This window comes from Salvelinus sp. IW2-2015, linkage group LG13 (genome assembly GCF_002910315.2).
Source record: "Salvelinus sp. IW2-2015 linkage group LG13, ASM291031v2, whole genome shotgun sequence".
In the NCBI taxonomy this organism is placed as follows: Eukaryota; Metazoa; Chordata; class Actinopteri; order Salmoniformes; family Salmonidae; genus Salvelinus; species Salvelinus sp. IW2-2015.
Window position 1 is genome coordinate 2,214,881 of NC_036853.1, and position 18,736 is coordinate 2,233,616.

Here is an 18,736-nt window from a genome sequence, read left to right on the forward strand (position 1 = left end):
GGGGAGGGGATGATGGAGAATCTAGACCTCAGAGTCTGCAAAGGCAGCTTGGCGATGTCAATGTCATCTATGATGATACGCCCTGTTTGGAGAGAAGACCAGCTATGTTAAAATGACCCTGTCAATAAACCTACGTCCAATAAAAACTTTAGTTGTAGTATCGTCATAATACAGTTGGCAGTGTTTACCCTCGAACATGTCGACCATCGGAAGAAGCGCAAGGAGAAAGAAGACTTCCCACTTCCTGTCCTACCACAGATCCCCACCTGGAAGCCACAGGAAGACAAGTTTGTTTGATGCACATCATCTTCATCATCACGTCATCATACTCACCGTCGTCACATCATCATCATCATCATCATATTCATCATCACTATCACAAAACTGTTCTAACGCTCTTTCATTGGCTACAGTTAATTCCCTTTATTTATTTATTTTCTCCCACTCCCCCATCATTCTGTTGACTGTACTTACCTTCTGTCCAGCTGATGTGTGCGTTGACTTGTGTTGAGGACAGGTTTCAGGGTGTGTCGTAACGCACACTCAGGTTCTGGATCTGAATCTCTCCTTGCCGTGCCAGCCATCCGCACCTGAGATGCAGCTAGAGGGAGAATGAGAGGAGAAAACAAGTGAACGGACAGGAGAGACGGAGAGACAGTGAGACAGACAGAGAGAGGATGAGACAGTAGAGGACAGAGAGAGGAAGACAGTAGACGACTGAAGAGGAGGAGGACAGTTGAGACGGACAGAGAGAGGAAGACAGGTGAGACGGACAGAGAAGGAGAGACAGTGAGACGGACAGAGAGAAGGAGAGACAGGTGAGACAGACATGGAGAAGACATGGTGAAGGACAGGGAGAGACAGGGAATGACAGGAGAGACAGGTGAGACGGACAAGAGAGGGAGAGGACAGGTGAGATGAGACAGAGAGAGGGAGAGACAGGTGAGATGGACAGAGAGAGGGAGAGACAGTGAGACGACAGAAGAGACAGGTGACGGACAGAGAAGGATGAGACAGTAGACGGACATGTAGAGGGAGGGAACAGTGAATGACAGAGAGATGGAGAACCGGTGAGAGGGACAGTGAGAGCGAGACGGACCGGACGCCAATAAGAGAGACAGTGAGAGGAGAGAACAGGGGAGAGATTCAGATCCAGAACCTGAGTGTGCGTTACGACACCACCCTGAAACCTGTCCTCAAACAAGTCAATGCACACATCAGCCCTGGACAGAAGGTAATACAGTCACACAGAATGAATGGGGGAGTGGGAGAAAATAAATAAATAAAGGGAATTAACTGTAGCCAATGAAAGACAGCGTAGAACAGTTTTGTGATAGTGATGATGATGATGATGATGATGATGATGATGATGACGACGGTGAGTATGATGACGATGATGATGAAGATGATGTGCCATCAAACAAACTTGTCTTCCTGTGGCTTCCAGGTGGGGATCTGTGGTAGGACAGGAAGTGGRAAGTCTTCTTTCTCCTTGGCCTTCTTCCGCATGGTCGACATGTTCGAGGGTAAACACTGCCAACTGTTACTATGACGATACTACAACTAAAGTTTTTATTGGACGTAGGTTTATTGACAGGGTCATTTTAACATAGCTGGTCTTCTCTCCAAACAGGGCGTATCATCATAGATGACATTGACATCGCCAAGCTGCCTTTGCAGACTCTGAGGTCTAGATTCTCCATCATCCTCCAGGACCCCATCTTATTCAGCGGAACCATCCGGTAAGAGAACCCCCACACTACGGTTTCATCTAGATCAGTGTTTTTCACTCCTGGTTCTGGAGGAGCAACAGTGTCTTCAGCATGGCTAGCACCATTACACATGATTCCATCAATCAACTCATCAGCAAAACCTGTATTAGCTGATTCAGGTGTTCTAGGGCTGGGCTGGCACAAAAGCCTGTAGTACCAAGAGTGAAGAACATTGAGACAGCATACAGGAAGTTAAGCCAAAAGTATTGAGGTATTGAGAGTGATGCAGTGTTGTGCTCCCAGCAGCAGCCACGCCACACTGCCTAGTGTGACTTGTTTTGTGAGGGGAAAAGAGAGACAGAAGCTACTTGTAACTGGGTCAGTTGGCCGACTGTTGAAACATCAGAGAGTKTCATCTTGGGAGGTGTCTGATAACCAGACGCATCTCTGGAAAAACTCAACACRAGTAATTTATTTTTGGACCGCTCCAAAGCATTTTCATGTTGTAGATGCACCCAGAACAAGCCCAACAGAAACAGAAAACAGAAATAGAAAAGTAATATAASAAAGAATACTATGAATTGGATGAAACAATAGAAAACGTCCTGGCGAGTACAGTAAATAATGCATACTCCTTTCACACGGTACATGAGTGGGATTTGAAGTAGTAGGTTAGCCTGTCTCAAATCCTACTGGTATATGTTATTAAAATGTATAATGCGSTTTTAACCAATCAACATTCGGGATTAGACCCACCTGTTGTATAAACTGGATTGTATTAGATTGTTCTTGGTCGCAGTCCTATGACCTTGGTTTGTTATTGGTGTGTTGTGTGTGTCGGTGTGTTTTCAGGTTTAACCTGGACCAGAGGATGAAGGCTACAGACGATATGCTGTGGGAGGCTCTGGAGATCGCTCAGCTCAAACCTGTAGTCAAGACTTTACAGGAGGATGGGTAAGGAGTGTGTGTGTGTGTGTTTTGTGGTGTGTGTGGTGTGTGTGTGTGTGTGTGTGTGTGTGGTGTGTGTGTGTGTGTGTGTGTGTGTGGTGTGTGTGTGTGTGTGGTGCGTGCGTGGTGCGTGGTGCGTGCGCGCGTGCGCGCGGCGGCGCGTTCATGCTCTGAAGTTTAGCTTGTTTAGGTTGGTGGAATTATTTGTATTTATTTTATTTAACTAGGCAAGTCAGTTAAGAACACATTTTTATTTACAATGACGGCCTACAAAAGGCAAAGGCCTCCTGTGGTACGGGGGCTGGGAATTAAAAATAAATTAAATACAAATATAGGAAACACATCACAACAAGAGAGACAACACTACATAAGATGTAGACCTAAGTCACAACATAGCATGGCAGCAGCACAACATGGTAGCAGCACAAAAGGGTAACATTATTGGGCACAGACATCAGCACAAAGTGGCAAGATGGTAGAGACAACAATGCATCACTTAAAGCAGCCACAACTGTCAGTAAGAGTGTCCATGATTGAGTCTTTGGATGAAGAGATTGAGATAAAACTGTCCAGTTTGAGTGTTTGTTGCAGCTCGTTCCAGTCACTAGCTGCAGCGAACTGATAAGACGAGCGACCCAGGGATGAGTGAGCTTTGGGGACCTTTAACAGATGTGACTGTCGAACGGGTGTTGTATGTGGAGGATGAGGGTGCAGTAGATATCTCAGATAGGGCGGAGTGAGGCCTAAGAGGATTTTATAAATAAGCATCAATCAATTCTACATTGACTGAGGATGAAGGGTCACCATTATGTAGAAATATAATAAACTACATTCAATCGGACTTCAATATGTGAATGAATGCAACAGGCCTGTGCTCTCTGGAGGAATCTAGTCAAGGAACAGGCCCTGTGCATCTCTGGGGAATCTAGTCAAGGAAGGCCTGTGCATCTCTGGGAGAATCTAGTCAAGGTAGCGAGCCTTACATCACCTCTCAGTATCAACAATGTGTCTTGCTATTCTATCACTAGAATCAAACATGTGTCTATCACTAAATCAACATGTGTCTATACTAGAACCAACATGTGTCTATCACTAAACCAACATGTGTCTATCACTAGATCAACAATGTGTCTATCACTAGAACCAACATGTGTTATCACTAGAACAACATGTGTCTATCACTAGAACAACTGTGTCTATCACTAGAACCAACATGTGTTCACTAGAACAAATGTGTTATCATAGAATCAACATGTGTCTATCACTAGACCACATGTGTCTATCACTAGAACCAACATGTGTCTCACTAGAATAACATGCTGTCTATCACTAGAATCAAATGTGTCTATCAATAGAATCAACATGTGTCTATCATAGAACCAACATGTGTCTATCACTAGAACTAACATGTGTCTCACTAGAACCAACATGTGTCTCACTAGACAACTGTGTACTACCAACATGTGTCTATCACTAGAACCAACATGTGTCTTATCACTAGAACCACATGTGTCTATCACTAGAATCAACATGTGTCTATCACTAGGAATCAACATGTGTTATCACTAGAATCAACATGTGTCTATCACTAGAACCAACATGTGTCTATCACTAGAATAACATGTGTCTATCACTAGAATAACATGTGTTATCACTAGAAACATGTGTCTATCACTAGAATCAACATGTGTCTATCACTAGAACCAACATGTGTCTCACTAGAACAACATGTGTCTATCTTGCACCGTTATACAATTATTCAGAGGCTAGATGCAAATAGCTAATCCTGGCAACCAGTGTTCTACGCAGGAAGTTGAGTCAAGTAGACAGGGAAGGAACGCAGGCATGTACTATGTGTCGTGAAAATAACTACCAATAGACCTACCAAATTTTGAACGTATAGTCAATCAAATAATGACTCTGTAAAACAAGGAATGCATTTACTCAATGCAACTAATAGGATGTATTAGTCATGAAAGAATTAACTCAAACAATTAGTGTACATGAAATACATTACAGAATAGCCAGAGTAAAATACTATCAACTAAATAAGACTTAACGTGGTTATGTGTCTTCAATTCAGAATAATCGAAGAGAAAAAAATTWGACCAAATTCAAACAGGAACTCACGCCCAGCCTGAATGAACATTTCTTAGTACTTTGCTCGTGAAAACACAAAAGACAAGAACACATTGTTGGATCTAATCATCACAATTCTTATCTAAATGATAGGCGTGCACCCATGTGTCGCTCCTCTTTGAACTGACCGCTGTCCGGCAGACAGAATAACCCTGTAACAATAAGTCCATAGCACTTACAGTACAATAAGATGGCGCCATACTGGCTGGTTGTCGTTTTGAAAGCTCCAACCTAACTTTGCTATTTTGTGATTATTTTGTACTTTATTTTCCCGAGATGTATCCTCTATCATTTATTACAATCGACAAGTACTTTTGAACATCAGATTGGCAGTTACCTCAATTCCAGCTTCAAYTTATCTGCCCTGATRTCGACTTAMAGTATATACACCCCATGGCTATTCAACTCAATGGATTCACCGGGCGGACAGGACAGTGGAGTCAGGGAAATCGAGGGGGGGAGRGGTTTGCCTCTTCATCAACAACAGGTGTACTGATTCGAGCAGTGCAAGTGTCGACCCATTGTTAACCTGTCTTGGAATACCTGATGGTCAAATGCCGACCCTTCTACCTCCCGAGGGAGTTTTCAGCTGTTATCATGACTGTTGTATTACATTCCACCTCAGGACAAGAAAAATAACAAGCTGGTACTTAACGAACTGTACGAGGCCATAAACAAGCAGGAAAACGTACATCCAAAAGCTGGTTCTGGTTGCCGGCAATTTTAATTCCACGTCATTAATGCACGCGATGCTCAATAATGCACGCGATGCTCAATATCCATCAACACGTCTCCCTCGCCACTAACGGCGATAAAGTCCTAGACCACTGTTATTCTACCCACAAGCAAGCATACAAGGCCCTCCCTCATCCACCATTCAGCAAATCAGAGCATGACGCCGTACCCCTGCTTCCTGTTTACAAGCAGAAGCTCAAACAGGAATTACCCTTGACTTGCTCCATTGAGAAATGGTCTCCAGAATCAGAGATTATCCTAGAGGACTGCTTTACTAGCCTGATTAGAAATATGTTTTCAGGAGTCTGCCAATAACAATTGACAAGCTAACCACCTCCGTCACCAGCTTTATTAGGAATGCAACGACAATGTTTGTCCGCACATTGAAGGTTCACCTTCTCCCCAATTAAAAGCCCTGGATTAACACAGAGGTTGCGACTTAAACTAAAGGACAGGGATAGTGCACACAGGGCTTCACAGACAACCTGAGGCTCCGGCTGAGGACAGGAAGCAAGTAAAGAAGTCAAAAGGAGGAATCCTATCACGCAGGATCACACTGACCACCGCGAGGCTGGGGCTACAGTCCCATTACGGATGAAAAAGATCTGCCAACGATTTCTCTCTACCAGACAAACACATGCATTTTATGCATGCTTTACCAACATCGTGCCGGGTGTGAGATCCGAGGTGACGTGAGTAAAGTCTTTAATCAGGTCAATACCTGCATGGCGCGGGACTCAACGGTATTCCAGGGCCTTTCTCAGAGCATGCTCAGAACAGCTGGCAGGTATATTCAGTCATTTTCAATCTCTTCTTGGCCCAGTTGTTAGGCGGAGCGACACAGGGAACACAAGAGCAGACAGATGAGGAAACAGGGATGAATGAACCAAAATATGTATTGTTAAACAGAGAGATATGGAGTGCCGATCCGGGGAAGCTCAGATGAGTTGCAGAAAAACCAGATGTGGAGAATGAGGTTGCAAAGACAGAGCGGTAACTGCAATGAGAGGATAAACGGTGTCAGGCAGGGAAACAGGCACAGCAGTGTAACAGGCTTTGAATAATCATAAATGGCTAGAATCATAAACTGACTGAGCAGAGATTACGATCTGGCAGAGTGGAAGTGGCAGGACTGATATTTGTAGAGGTCTTGATTATGGAACGAGTTGCAGCTGGTAGGGATCTGCTCTGACTCCAGCACACCTGTCTTCAATCCACACAATCAACAGAGAGAGGGAGAGAGTGTACGGGAGAGTAACTGCAGGTCAAGAAGACACCAGATGAACACCAGAGGGGTAGCAGGAGCAGATTGACACCAGTCTGTAATCCTTACATGCTTTAAGGTGAACCACCATCATCCCTGTTCCCAAGGGGGGGGGGGGGCTCCACATTATACTGACTCACACACACCACTCATATACAATCATCATATACACTGCTGCTACTCTGTTTATTATATATCCTGATACCTAGTCACCTTAACATTATACATATCTACCTCTATCACTCCACATTGTAAATAGGTACTTGAACTGACCCTATATATAGCTTTCTTATTTATCGTGTTTTTCTTATTTTTATATCTTGTGTGTTTTTGTTCTACTTGTTATTTTTAGTACTACATTGTTATTGATTACTGCATTGTTCAAGTTTTAATGTCACATGTACAGTTGAAGTCAGAAAGTTTACATACACTTATGTTGGAGTCATTTAAAACGTCATTTTTCAACCACTCCACAAATGTCTTGTTAACAAACTATAGTTTTGGCAAGTCGGTTAGGACATCTACTTTGTGCATGACACAAGTAATTTTTCCAACAATTGTTTACAGACAGATTATTTCACTTATAATTCACTGTATCACAATTCCAGTGGGTCAGAAGTTTACATGCACTAAGGTGACTGTGCCTTTAAACAGCTTGGAAAATTCCAGAAAATTATGTCATGGCTTTAGAAGCTTCTGTTTGGCTAATTAACATAATTTGAGTCAATTGGAGGTGTACCTGTGGATGTATTTCAAGGCCTACCTTCACACTCAGTGCCTGTTGCTTGACATTCATGGGAAATCGAAAGAAATCAGCCAAGACCTCAGAAAAAGATAGAAAAACCTCCACTAGTCTGGTTCATCCTTGGGAGCAATTTCCAAATGCCTGAAGGTACCACGTTCATCTGTACAAACAATAGTACCAAGTATAACACCATGGGACCACGCAGCCATCGATACCGCTCAGGAAGGAGACGCGTTCTGTCTCCTAGAGATGAACATACTTTGGTGTGAAAAGTGCAAATCAATCCCAGAACAACAGCAAAGGACCTTGTGAAGATACTGGAGGAATCAGGTTACAAAAGTATAAATATCCATAGTAAAACAAATCCTAATCGACAAAACTGAAAGGCTGCTCAGCAAGGAGAAGCCACTGCTCCAAAACCGCCATAAAAAGCCAGACTACGGTTTGCAACTCACATGGGGACAAAGATCGTACTTTTTGGAAGAAATGTTTCTGGTCTGATGAAACAAAAATAGAACTGTTTTGGCCATAATGTCCATCGTTATGTTTGGAGGAAAAAGGGGGAGGCTTGCAAGCCAAAGAACACCATCCCAACTGTGAAGCACGGGTGTGGCAGGATCATGTTGTGGGGGCTTTGCTGCAGGAGGGACTGGTGCACTTCACAAAATAGATGGCTATCTGAGGGGGAAATTATGTGGCTATATTGAAGCAACATTCAAGACATCAGTCAGGATGTTAAAGCTTGGTCACAAATGGGTCTTCCAAATGGACAATGAACCAAAGCATATATCCAAAGTTGTGGTAAATGGCTAAAGGACAACAAAGTCAAGGTATTGGACTGGCCATCACAAAGCCCTGACCTCAATCCTATAGAACATTTGTGGGTCATAACTGATAGAAAAGCGTGTGCGAGCAAGGAGGCCTTCAAACCTGACTCAGTTACACCAGCTCTGTCAGGAGGAATGGGCCAAAATTCACCCAATTTATTGTGGGAAGCTTGTGGAAGGCTACCTGAAATGTTTGACCCAAGTTAAACAATTTAAAGGCAATGCTACCAAATACTATTTGAGTGTATGTAAACGTCTGACCCACTGGGAATGTGATGAAAGAAATAAAAGCTGAAATAAATCATTCTCTCTACTAYTATTCTGACATTTCACATTCTTAAAATAAAGTGGTGATCCTAACTGACCTAAGGCAGGGAATCTTTACTGGGATTAAATGTCAGGAATTGTGAAAAACTGAGTTGAAATGTATTTGGCTAAGGTGTATGTAAACTTCCGACTTCAACTGTACAAGTTCAATGAAATGCCTTTCTTACAAGCTCTAATCCCAACAATGCAGTAATTAAAAACAATGTAATGCTAAAAATAGCAAGGTAGAACAAAAACACACAAGATATAACAAATAAGAACAACGTGATAAAGTAAATTGTTGTGGTTAGAGCTGGCAAGAAAGGCATTTCACTGTACTTTGCATGTGACATTAAAATACTTTAAACCTGAAACTATAAAACAGATCACAATTTGTAGCTCTTTATGAACTCTTCAAACAATCCAAACTAGACAATTTAATTYACAGTAACATTCATTTAGTCAATAAAAGTTTCCATCAGTCTTCACACCTCCCCTGGCGTCAGTGACCCTAGGACTTCATGGGAACGTCTATTCCTGGAAAATTGAGATGCAAATATACAGCCATCCATCTAAAGGATGTATTGATTCCTCAGCGCCACCAAGTCGCGAGTATCACTTTCTCTCATTCTTCCACTACACTTGTTCAGAGATATGAGCTGAGAGCTGGTGCTTAATGATATTTGGATGTGTCGGTCTCATCRTGTCCATCACTGGAAGAACAATTTATATTGTTTGGAATGCAGTAGATCTGTGCAGCACCCGCTCGGAGTTGACCCCAGATGAACCTTACTGAGAGATGGAGTGGGTTTGAGAGCAGTGGTGCCCTGACCAATCTCTCATCCTCTCATACATTGCCTGATCAGTTGGAACATGTTGGCATTTAGCTCTAGGCTTTATAGCTGTCCTGACATCACAGTCTACTATCTCTAGCCTTTAGAGTAGACTCTGTGTTAGCACAGTTAGCTCTAGTCTTGAGAGTAGACTCTGTGTTAGGACAGTTAGCTCTAGCCTTTAGAGTAGACTCTGTATTAGGACAGTTAGCTCTAGTCTTGAGAGTAGACTCTGTGTTAGGACAGTTAGCTCTAGCCTTAGAGTAGACTCTGTGTTAGGACAGTTAGCTCTTAGTCTTGAGAGTAGACTCTGTGTTAGGACAGTTAGCTCTAGTCTTGAGAGTAGACTGTGTTAGGACAGTTAGCTCTAGTCCTTGAGAGTAGACTGTATCGTGGCTGTATGATGTTAGTTAGTGCAGCTATCTCTAACCTTTAGACTCTCTCTCCTCTCTGTCTAGTTTAATAATGGCTGCAGGAAATTCTCACATGATGTACTCCAGTTATGACTGAGAAAAAGTGTGTTGTGTGTGCGTTTGAGTGGTGGCTATACACACGGGACAGTGACAGAGAGATGTATTTACGCACGGGACATGACAGAGATGTGTTACACACGGGACAGTGATAGAGAGATGTGTTACACACGGGACAGTGATAGAGAGATGTATTACACACGGGACAATGACAGAGAGATGTATTACACACGGGACAATGACAGAGAGATGTATTACAACCGGGACAGTGACAGAGAGATGTATTACACACGGGACAATGACAGAGAGATGTATTACACACGGGACAATGATAGAGAGATGTATTACACACGGGACAATGATAGAGAGATGTGTTACACACGGGACAGTGACAGAGAGATGTATTACACACGGGACAGTGACAGAGAGATGTGTTACACACGGGACAGTGACAGAGAGATGTATTACACACGGGACAGTGACAGAGAGATGTATTACACACGGGACAGTGACAGAGAGATGTATTACACACGGGACAATGACAGAGAGATGTATTACACACGGGAAGTGACAAGGTGTATTACACACGGGACAATGACAGAGGATGTAGTTACACCGGTCAATGATAGAGAGATGTATTACACACGGGACAATGATAGAGAGATGTGTTACACAGGGACAGTGACAGAGAGATGTATTACACACGGGACAGTGACAGAGAGATGTGTTACACACGGGACAGTGACAGAGAGATGTATTACACACGGGACAGTGACAGAGAGATGTATTACACACGGGACAGTGACAGAGAGATTTATTACACACGGGACAATGATAGAGAGATGTGTTACACACGGGACAATGACAGAGAGATGTATACACACGGACAGTGACAGAGAGATGTATTACACACGGGACAGTGACAGAGAGATGTATTACACACGGGACAACAGAGAGATTATTACACAGGGACAATGAGAGAGATGTATTACACACGGGACAATGATAAGAGATGTGTTACACACGGGACAGTGACAGAGAGATGTATTACACACGGGACAGTGACAGAGAGCTGTGTTACACACGGACAGTGACAGAGAGATGTATTACACACGGGACAGTGACAGAGAGATGTATTACACACGGGACAGTGACAGAGAGATGTATTACACACGGGACAATGACAGAGAGATGTATTACACACGGGACAGTGACAGAGAGATGTATACACAGGGCAATGACAGAGAGATTGTTACACGGTCAATGATAGAGAGATGTATTACACACGGGACAATGTAGAGAGAGGTGTTACACACGGGACAGTGACAGAGAGATATTTACACACGGGACAGTGACAGAGAGATGTGTTACACACGGGACAGTGACAGAGAGATGTATTACACACGGGACAGTGACAGAGAGATGTATTACACACGGGACAGTGACAGAGAGATGTGTTACACACGGGACAGTGACAGAAGATGTGTTACACACGGGACAGTGACAGAGATGTGTTACACACGGGACAATGACAGAGAGATGTGTTACACACGGGACAATGACAGAGAGATGTGTTACACACGGGACAGTGACAGAGAGATGTGTACACACGGACAGTGACAGAGAGGGTGTACACACGGACAATGACAGAGAGATGTATTACTCACGGGACAATGACAAGATGTTTACACACGGCAATGACAGAGAGATGTGTTACACACGGGACAATATAGAGAGATGTATTACACACGGGGGCAATGATAGAGAATGTATACACACGGGACAATGATAGAGATGTGTTACACACGGGACAGTTGACAGAGAGATGTATTACTCAGGCCTACAGTTTCTGCTGGTATTTATTCCAGCTAAATGTTGGATTAGATGTTGATCAATGATCAGCCAGTTAAAAGGAGGTCAATTCACTTGACTGAGTTGACAAATCCATTTTCATGGGGTCAAGCACAAGTTTAACAACATTTATGTGATGTAACGTCATTGTAATAGATATCTCAGGCTACTGATAGGTAAGGTGTAATACAGTAGCGCCAGTCCGGTATTGTAAAACAATGGGTTGAAGGTGATGATATTTGTTGTGTTTCAGACGCCATGGTGACGGAGGGAGGGGAGAACTTCAGCCAGGGCCAGAGACAGCTCTTCTGTCTGGCCAGAGCCTTCGTCAGGAAGTCTAGCATCCTCATCATGGATGAAGCCACAGCCTCTATAGACATGGCCACGGTGAGGCAGAAGTGTGTGTGTGTGTGGAGAGTGGAGAAGGTGTAGGATGATGGTTAAAAGGAGGAGAGGGGGAGGTGTAGGATGATGGTTAAAAGAAGAAGAGGGGGAGGTGTAGGATGATGGTTAAAAGAAGGAGAGGGGGAGGTGTAGGATGATGGTTAAAAGGAGGAGAGGGGGAGGTGTAGGATGATGGTTAAAAGGAGGAGAGGGGGAGGTGTAGGATTTAGAAGAGGATAAAGTATTTATTCTATAGATGGATGGGGAAAATAGAGGTATATTGAAAGGGGGAAGGAGGAGAAGAGAGGCCTAGGGCAACAGTGGGAGCGGGAGTGAATTAATGGGTGCTTGCTAAATAGGTTAATTTCACCGCTGCACGCTGGCTGCACACACACATGCACGTGCACAAATAGACACACACACACACACACGTTCACATGCACATTCACACACAGTCACACTTAAAGGACTTGTCACAACAAGGGACTGCACTGCCTCACAGTAACACAGGAGTAACTCTGAGGAAACGGAGCACATGTTAAACAGATTACTACAGGGCTGCAGAGTGATTGGACAGAATTAGAGTCAGGAGAAGGGATGCTTTGGGTTGACATAAAGGTTGAGGTGTGGGGAAATTCTGGTAACTAGAGAATCCTTACATTGATAGTGAGCTTCGATCTTTGAATACTCCAATTATCTTGTGATTCTTTGGTATTATTGCATTTAAAACACACCAATGGCAATATAAAACTTGTTTCAATCAAATGGGGACGATTCAGACTTCCAACATTTGTATTGTATTTTGTATTTATTATGGATCCCCATTAGCTGCTGCCAAGGCAGAAACTGCTCTTCCTGGGGTACAGCAAAACTAAAGCTAACGTGACAGTTATAAATGTTTGTGGGTATAACTGAGGGTGACTACCGATAGTTGCTAATATTTAACAAGATACAAATTGCAACAACAAAAATATATTTTGTGAAAAGTCTTGGCATATAATTAAAACATTCTATGAATCGTAAATCAACTCGGTAGGTTTAGCACTATACTGTCTATACAGAAGCCAATAGCTTGGGTCTCCACATTTAATCTCTGCAAGTTATAAGGCCAGCGTTTCATAAACTTCACTGTGGAAAAGGGGATATGTTGATATGCTTCAGTTTGCTCCCATATGACTGGTTTCACATTTGTCTCCAGCGATTATAAGGTAAAATAATGTAGATCAAAAACAATTGTCATTTATATTTCCAATCCCCTTATCCAAACGGCGTACTCATTTACCTAGCTCTTATCAATAGCTCTTATGAAGTTGTAAATTACAGTGCATGGAGAACGGTGTTATTCATATCGGAACAAGGAAAGTAGATGTTGTTCCACTTGGAACCGACAGGTCGCTCCACCTTATTCATTGTTTCATCGTGCGTAAAGGTGAATTATGAAGGAATTAAGTCAAAATCATAATACGGCTTGTCTGTAGACACACCTCCGCCACACCTTTATTTCTTTGATCTCCACCCCAAACGAATAGCGGGTAAATAGCATGCTATTCAAATGCTAAAGTTCAAGGTCAGAATAYATTTAKAGAGAAAAGTGCATAAAAAGTGAATTTCGTTTCATTTACACATGGGTCCAGATTCCCCCCATAGTGAAGGCACAAACTATTTGACTATTTTACTTTTTTAAAGTACAGTGTACTCTGTGCATAAGAATCAAGGATACAGTGCCTTGCAAAAGTATTCATCCCCCTTTTCCGTTTTTCCTATTTTGTTGCATTACAACCTGTAATTTAAATAGATTTTTATTTGGATTGCAATAATGGACATACATAAAATAGTCCAAATAATGAAGTGAAATGAAAAAAATAAACTTTTTCAAAAATTTAAAAACGTGCGTGCATATGTATTACCCCTTTGCTATGAAGCCCTAATAAGATCTGGTACAACCAATGACCTTCAGAAGTCACATAATTTAGTTAAATAAAGTCCACCTGTGTGCAATCTACAGTAATCACATGATCTTGTCACCATGATCTCAGTATATCATACACCTGTTCTGAAAGGCCCAGAGCTCTGCAACACCGCTAAGCAAGGGGCACCACCAAGTAACCGGCACCATGAAGACCAATGAGTCTCCGCAGCGGCAGGGACAAAGTTGTGGAGAAGTACAGATCAGGGTTGGGTTATGAAATATATCAGAAACTTTGAACATCCCACGGAGCCCCATTAAATCCATTTTTTATTTTTATTGAAAGAATATGACACAAAACAAACCTGCCAAGAGATGGCACCCACCAAAACTCACAGACCAGGCAAGGAGGGCATTAATCAGAGAGGCAAAAAGAGACCAAAGATTAACCCTGAAGGAGCTTGCAAAGCTCCACAGCGGAGATTGGAGTATCTTTATGGAGAGAGTGGCCAGAAAAAAGCCATTGCTTGAAGAAAATAAATAAGCAAACACGTTTGGTGTTACGCCAAAAGGCACGTGGGAGACTCCCCAAACATATGGAAGAAGGTACTCTGGTCAGATGAGACTAAAATTGTGCTTTTTGGCCATCAAGGAAAACATTATGTCTGGCACAAACCCAACACCTCTCATCACCCCGAGAAACCATCCCCACAATGTTTTTCATCGGCAGGGACTGGGAAAATGGTCAGAATTGAAAGAATGATGGATGGCGCTAAATAYAGGGAAATTCTTGTGGGAAACCTGTTTCAGTCTTCCAGAGATTTGAGACTGGGACGGAGGTTCACCTTCCAGCAGGACAATGACTCTAAGCGTACTGCTAAAGAAACACTCAAGTGGTTTAAGGGGAAACATTTAAATGTCTTGGAATGGCCTAGTCAAAGCCCAGACCTCAATCCAATTGAGAATCTGTGGTATGATTTAAAGATTGCTGTACACTAGCGGAACCCATTCAACTTGAACGAGCTGGAGCAGGTTTGACTTGAGGAATGGGCAAAAMTTCCAGTGGCTAGATGTGCCAAGCTTATGGAGACATATCCCAAGAGACTTACAGCTGTAATTGCTGCAAAAGGTGGGTCTACAAAGCATTGACTTTKRGGGGTGAATAGTTATGCACGCTCAAGTTTTCAGTTTTTTTGTCTTATTTCTTGTTTGTTTCACAATCTTCAAAGTGGTAGGCATGTTGTGTAAATCAAATGATACAAACCCCCCAAAAATCTATTTTAATTTCAGGTTGTAAGGCAACAAAATAGGAAAAATGCCAAGGGGGACRAATACTTTCGCAAGCCACTGTATAAAAACATGTTACTACAGGCTCATCCTCATTTTCTGCCTTTGTCTTGTGACTGTATTGTGCCTACAGGAGAGCATCCTGCAAAAGGTGGTGATGACTGCCTTCGCTGACAGAACAGTGGTTACCATAGCAGTAAGTATCTCTGTTGTAAGGTCCCCAGTTCTGTCTCACCGATATGAAAGCAGATACATCCTGACATGTACTGACGTCAGGTGACCACTGGAGACTTATGATATATTGAGTGTCAGTAGCTCTTCTGCTATGACCTTAATGCAAATGGTGGCAAGGTTGAATCATAGAAATAGAACTGGAATCTGAACTGGTAGCGCAGGAGGGCCCAACTCTAGTCCTGGAGGGCCAMCGTCCTGCTGGTTTGTGATTTTCTATTGGACTACATTCTGTGGGAGTAAACATGCTTTTTATGCACTTGGAAATTAGAATAACAAGAGTCAAAAGTGACTACCAGGCTGCCATGGTGGTTTCCCATGGGGAAGTGAGATGGAGAGAGGACCCTAGGAGATGGCTTACTCATTGGGGCTCACGAGTGGCGCAGCGGTCTAAGGCACTGCAGGGTGTCACTATAGACACCCTGGTTCAATTCCAGGCTGTATCACAACAGACCGTGATTGGGAGTCCCATAGGGCGGCACACAATTGGCCCAGTGTCGTCCGGGTTTGGCCGGTGTAGGCCGTCATTGTAAATAAGAATTTGTTCTTAATTTACTTRCCCAGTTAAATTAAGGTTAAATTTMATAAGGGTAAATCCCTGAAAGATCACTGAAATATATCTTTAGTAGGTCTATGGTGGTCATCGTGTGCATAGCATTTACAGTATATTTGTAATCTATGTAACCCCGAATGTCAAAAGACTGAAGTTGTTAAAAATGTTTATTTCTCTCTAACCTAATGTTTCTTTCTTTCTCTCTTTTCTTTCTGTACTTAGCATCGTGTCCACACCATCCTGAATGCAGACCTGGTGATAGTGATGAAGAGAGGGATCATTCTAGAATACGACAGACCCCAGGCACTGCTGGAGAAAGAGGACAGCGTCTTTGCCGCATTCGTCAAGGCAGACAAGTGACCAATGAGGAAGAGGGAGGAAATTCAAAGTGCATTTGAAGAGCTTATTTCCAAAACGCTATATCTACCAACTTTTAACATTTGTGTTTTTTCATCAGAAATGATTGCCTATGTGTATATTCATGTGTGTGTAAAATATTACTATTCTTAGATTTTTTATTCATAGATTTTAGATGTGTAAGAAAATGTTTTTTTTCTCTAAATGCTATATATTAATTGTTTAGTTGGAATGGAATATTGGTATCCTGTATATTTGACTGTGATATGTGGTTGTCTCACCTAGCTGTAACGCTCTTCTACTTCGTCCTCCTCCTCAGACGAGGAGAGGCGAGAAGGATCGGAGGACCAATTTGCAGCGTAGTAATTTGACATGATATTTATTAAAGAATAAAGACAAATACRAAAAACACTTGAGAATTTACAAAATAATAAACGGAGTCAACAGACCTGAACAAACGAACTTACATAACACGAAGAACGCACGAACAGGAAAATAGACTACACAAAAACCGAACGAACAAAACGAAACAGTCCCGTGTGGTGCAAACAGACACAGACACGGAAGACAACCACCCACAACAAACAATGTGAAACCACCTACCTTAATATGGTTCTCAATCAGAGGAGATGAAAACCACCTGCCTCTAATTGAGAACCATATCAGGTCACCCATTTACCAACATAGAAACACATAACATAGAAATGCCCACCCACACTCACGCCCTGACCGACTAACACATACAAAAACAACAGAAAACAGGTCAGGAACGTGACACTAGYCATTTTAAGATGAATGCACTTACTGTAAGTCGCTCTGGATAAGAGCATCTGCCAAATGTAAATGTTTTACATACAGATCTTATATTACTGTATTGACTTATTTTCTAAAACATTTTTTAAATATTTATGTCACACATCTATAATTTGTAAATTTCTTACATTTGTGTAGGCTGATATATATATATATATATATATATAGAAGGAGAGAGAGAGAGAGAATTTTGCTAAAAAAAACATGATTATTTGTCTCTCTGAAATGAAACCATCAAGTGATAGATTTTAAACAAATACATGTCTGTCATTGAAAAACCCCATACCATGATTAGATAGTGAAAAAACTCACCAATCTCTTTCAGAAGTTCTTTAATCAAGAAAAGCTAATTTATCAACATTTCTGAAAATGGATATATAGCATTTTAGAATGAAACTCTTTACTTGTACCATGGGCTGTATATTATTATTCTATTTTCTAATCCTGTATGATATTTGTACATAACATGTTAATTCTATGTTAATAAAAAACATAATCATTGCACAGCAGTGTTATGCCTACAGTTTATTTGACAGGAAGGTAGTTTTGTGTGACCTCACAATGTACAAAGCCAAGCAAGTCAGCTGTGGAAGGCTGGGTTAGAATGACACTTCAACTGACTCTGGGCTGTGTTCTAGAAATAGTCAATACTATCTAGCTGAAGCAGCTCCCAGACAGAAAAAGTCCCAGGAACAGTGTGTCTTTTTGGAGTTAAGGGTTAGGTTAGGGTTGGGGTTCATGTAAGCGTTGGACTTAAGGTTAAGGGCTGTGSAACATGTGACACCAGGGTATCAGAGTGCCAGTGCCTGCAATGTGAAAGTGACTGCTGCAAGCAAGGTTTATATTGGACGTGTTTATAGGAATGCCAAGGTTAATATTAACATTTATGGAGTCCACTGGTTTGTTATGGGGGCCCCCAGCACCCATGGACATTCTGGAAATGTGAACCCAGTTCAGCATGGGTTTTGTGTATCGTCACTGAGAAAGTTACACAAGGGATGTCAGAAACAAAGATTTAGGACCTGAATCATAGCCTTGTAAACAGCATGAGAGGGATTCAGATTCCATGTGTATGTAATGGGCCTTCTCCAGGGTTGCTGGACAATGGTCCACAAACACCAACACAGTCGTGAAGAGGCCACGACAACACCTCTTCCCCCTCAGGAGGCTGAAAAGATTTGGCATGGGTCCCTCAGATCCTCAAAAAGTTCTACAGCTGCACCATTGAGAGGATCTTGACTGGCTGCATCACCGCCTGGTACTGCAACTGCTTGGCATCCGACCGCAAGGYGCTACAGAGGATAGTGCATAGGMCCCAGTAGATCACTGGGGCCAAACTTCCTGCCATCCAGGACCTCTATACCAGGCGGTGTCA

General features: G+C 42.4%; 1 protein-coding gene across 1 annotated transcript in view; it reads left to right on the forward strand.

Moving 5' to 3' along the window:
- The window catches only part of LOC111971785 (ATP-binding cassette sub-family C member 8-like), a 171,267-nt gene extending 153,408 nt beyond the window's left edge, over positions 1-17,859 (forward strand). The window contains 8 exon segments of the mRNA XM_023998598.2: positions 1,056-1,234; positions 1,448-1,526; positions 1,634-1,742; positions 2,565-2,656; positions 8,184-8,195; positions 12,084-12,217; positions 15,541-15,603; positions 16,414-17,859. Of these exon segments, the coding sequence (XP_023854366.1) occupies positions 1,056-1,234; positions 1,448-1,526; positions 1,634-1,742; positions 2,565-2,656; positions 8,184-8,195; positions 12,084-12,217; positions 15,541-15,603; positions 16,414-16,551 (806 nt within the window). The 3' untranslated portion in view covers positions 16,552-17,859.
- Positions 17,860-18,736: the final 877 nt, after the last annotated feature.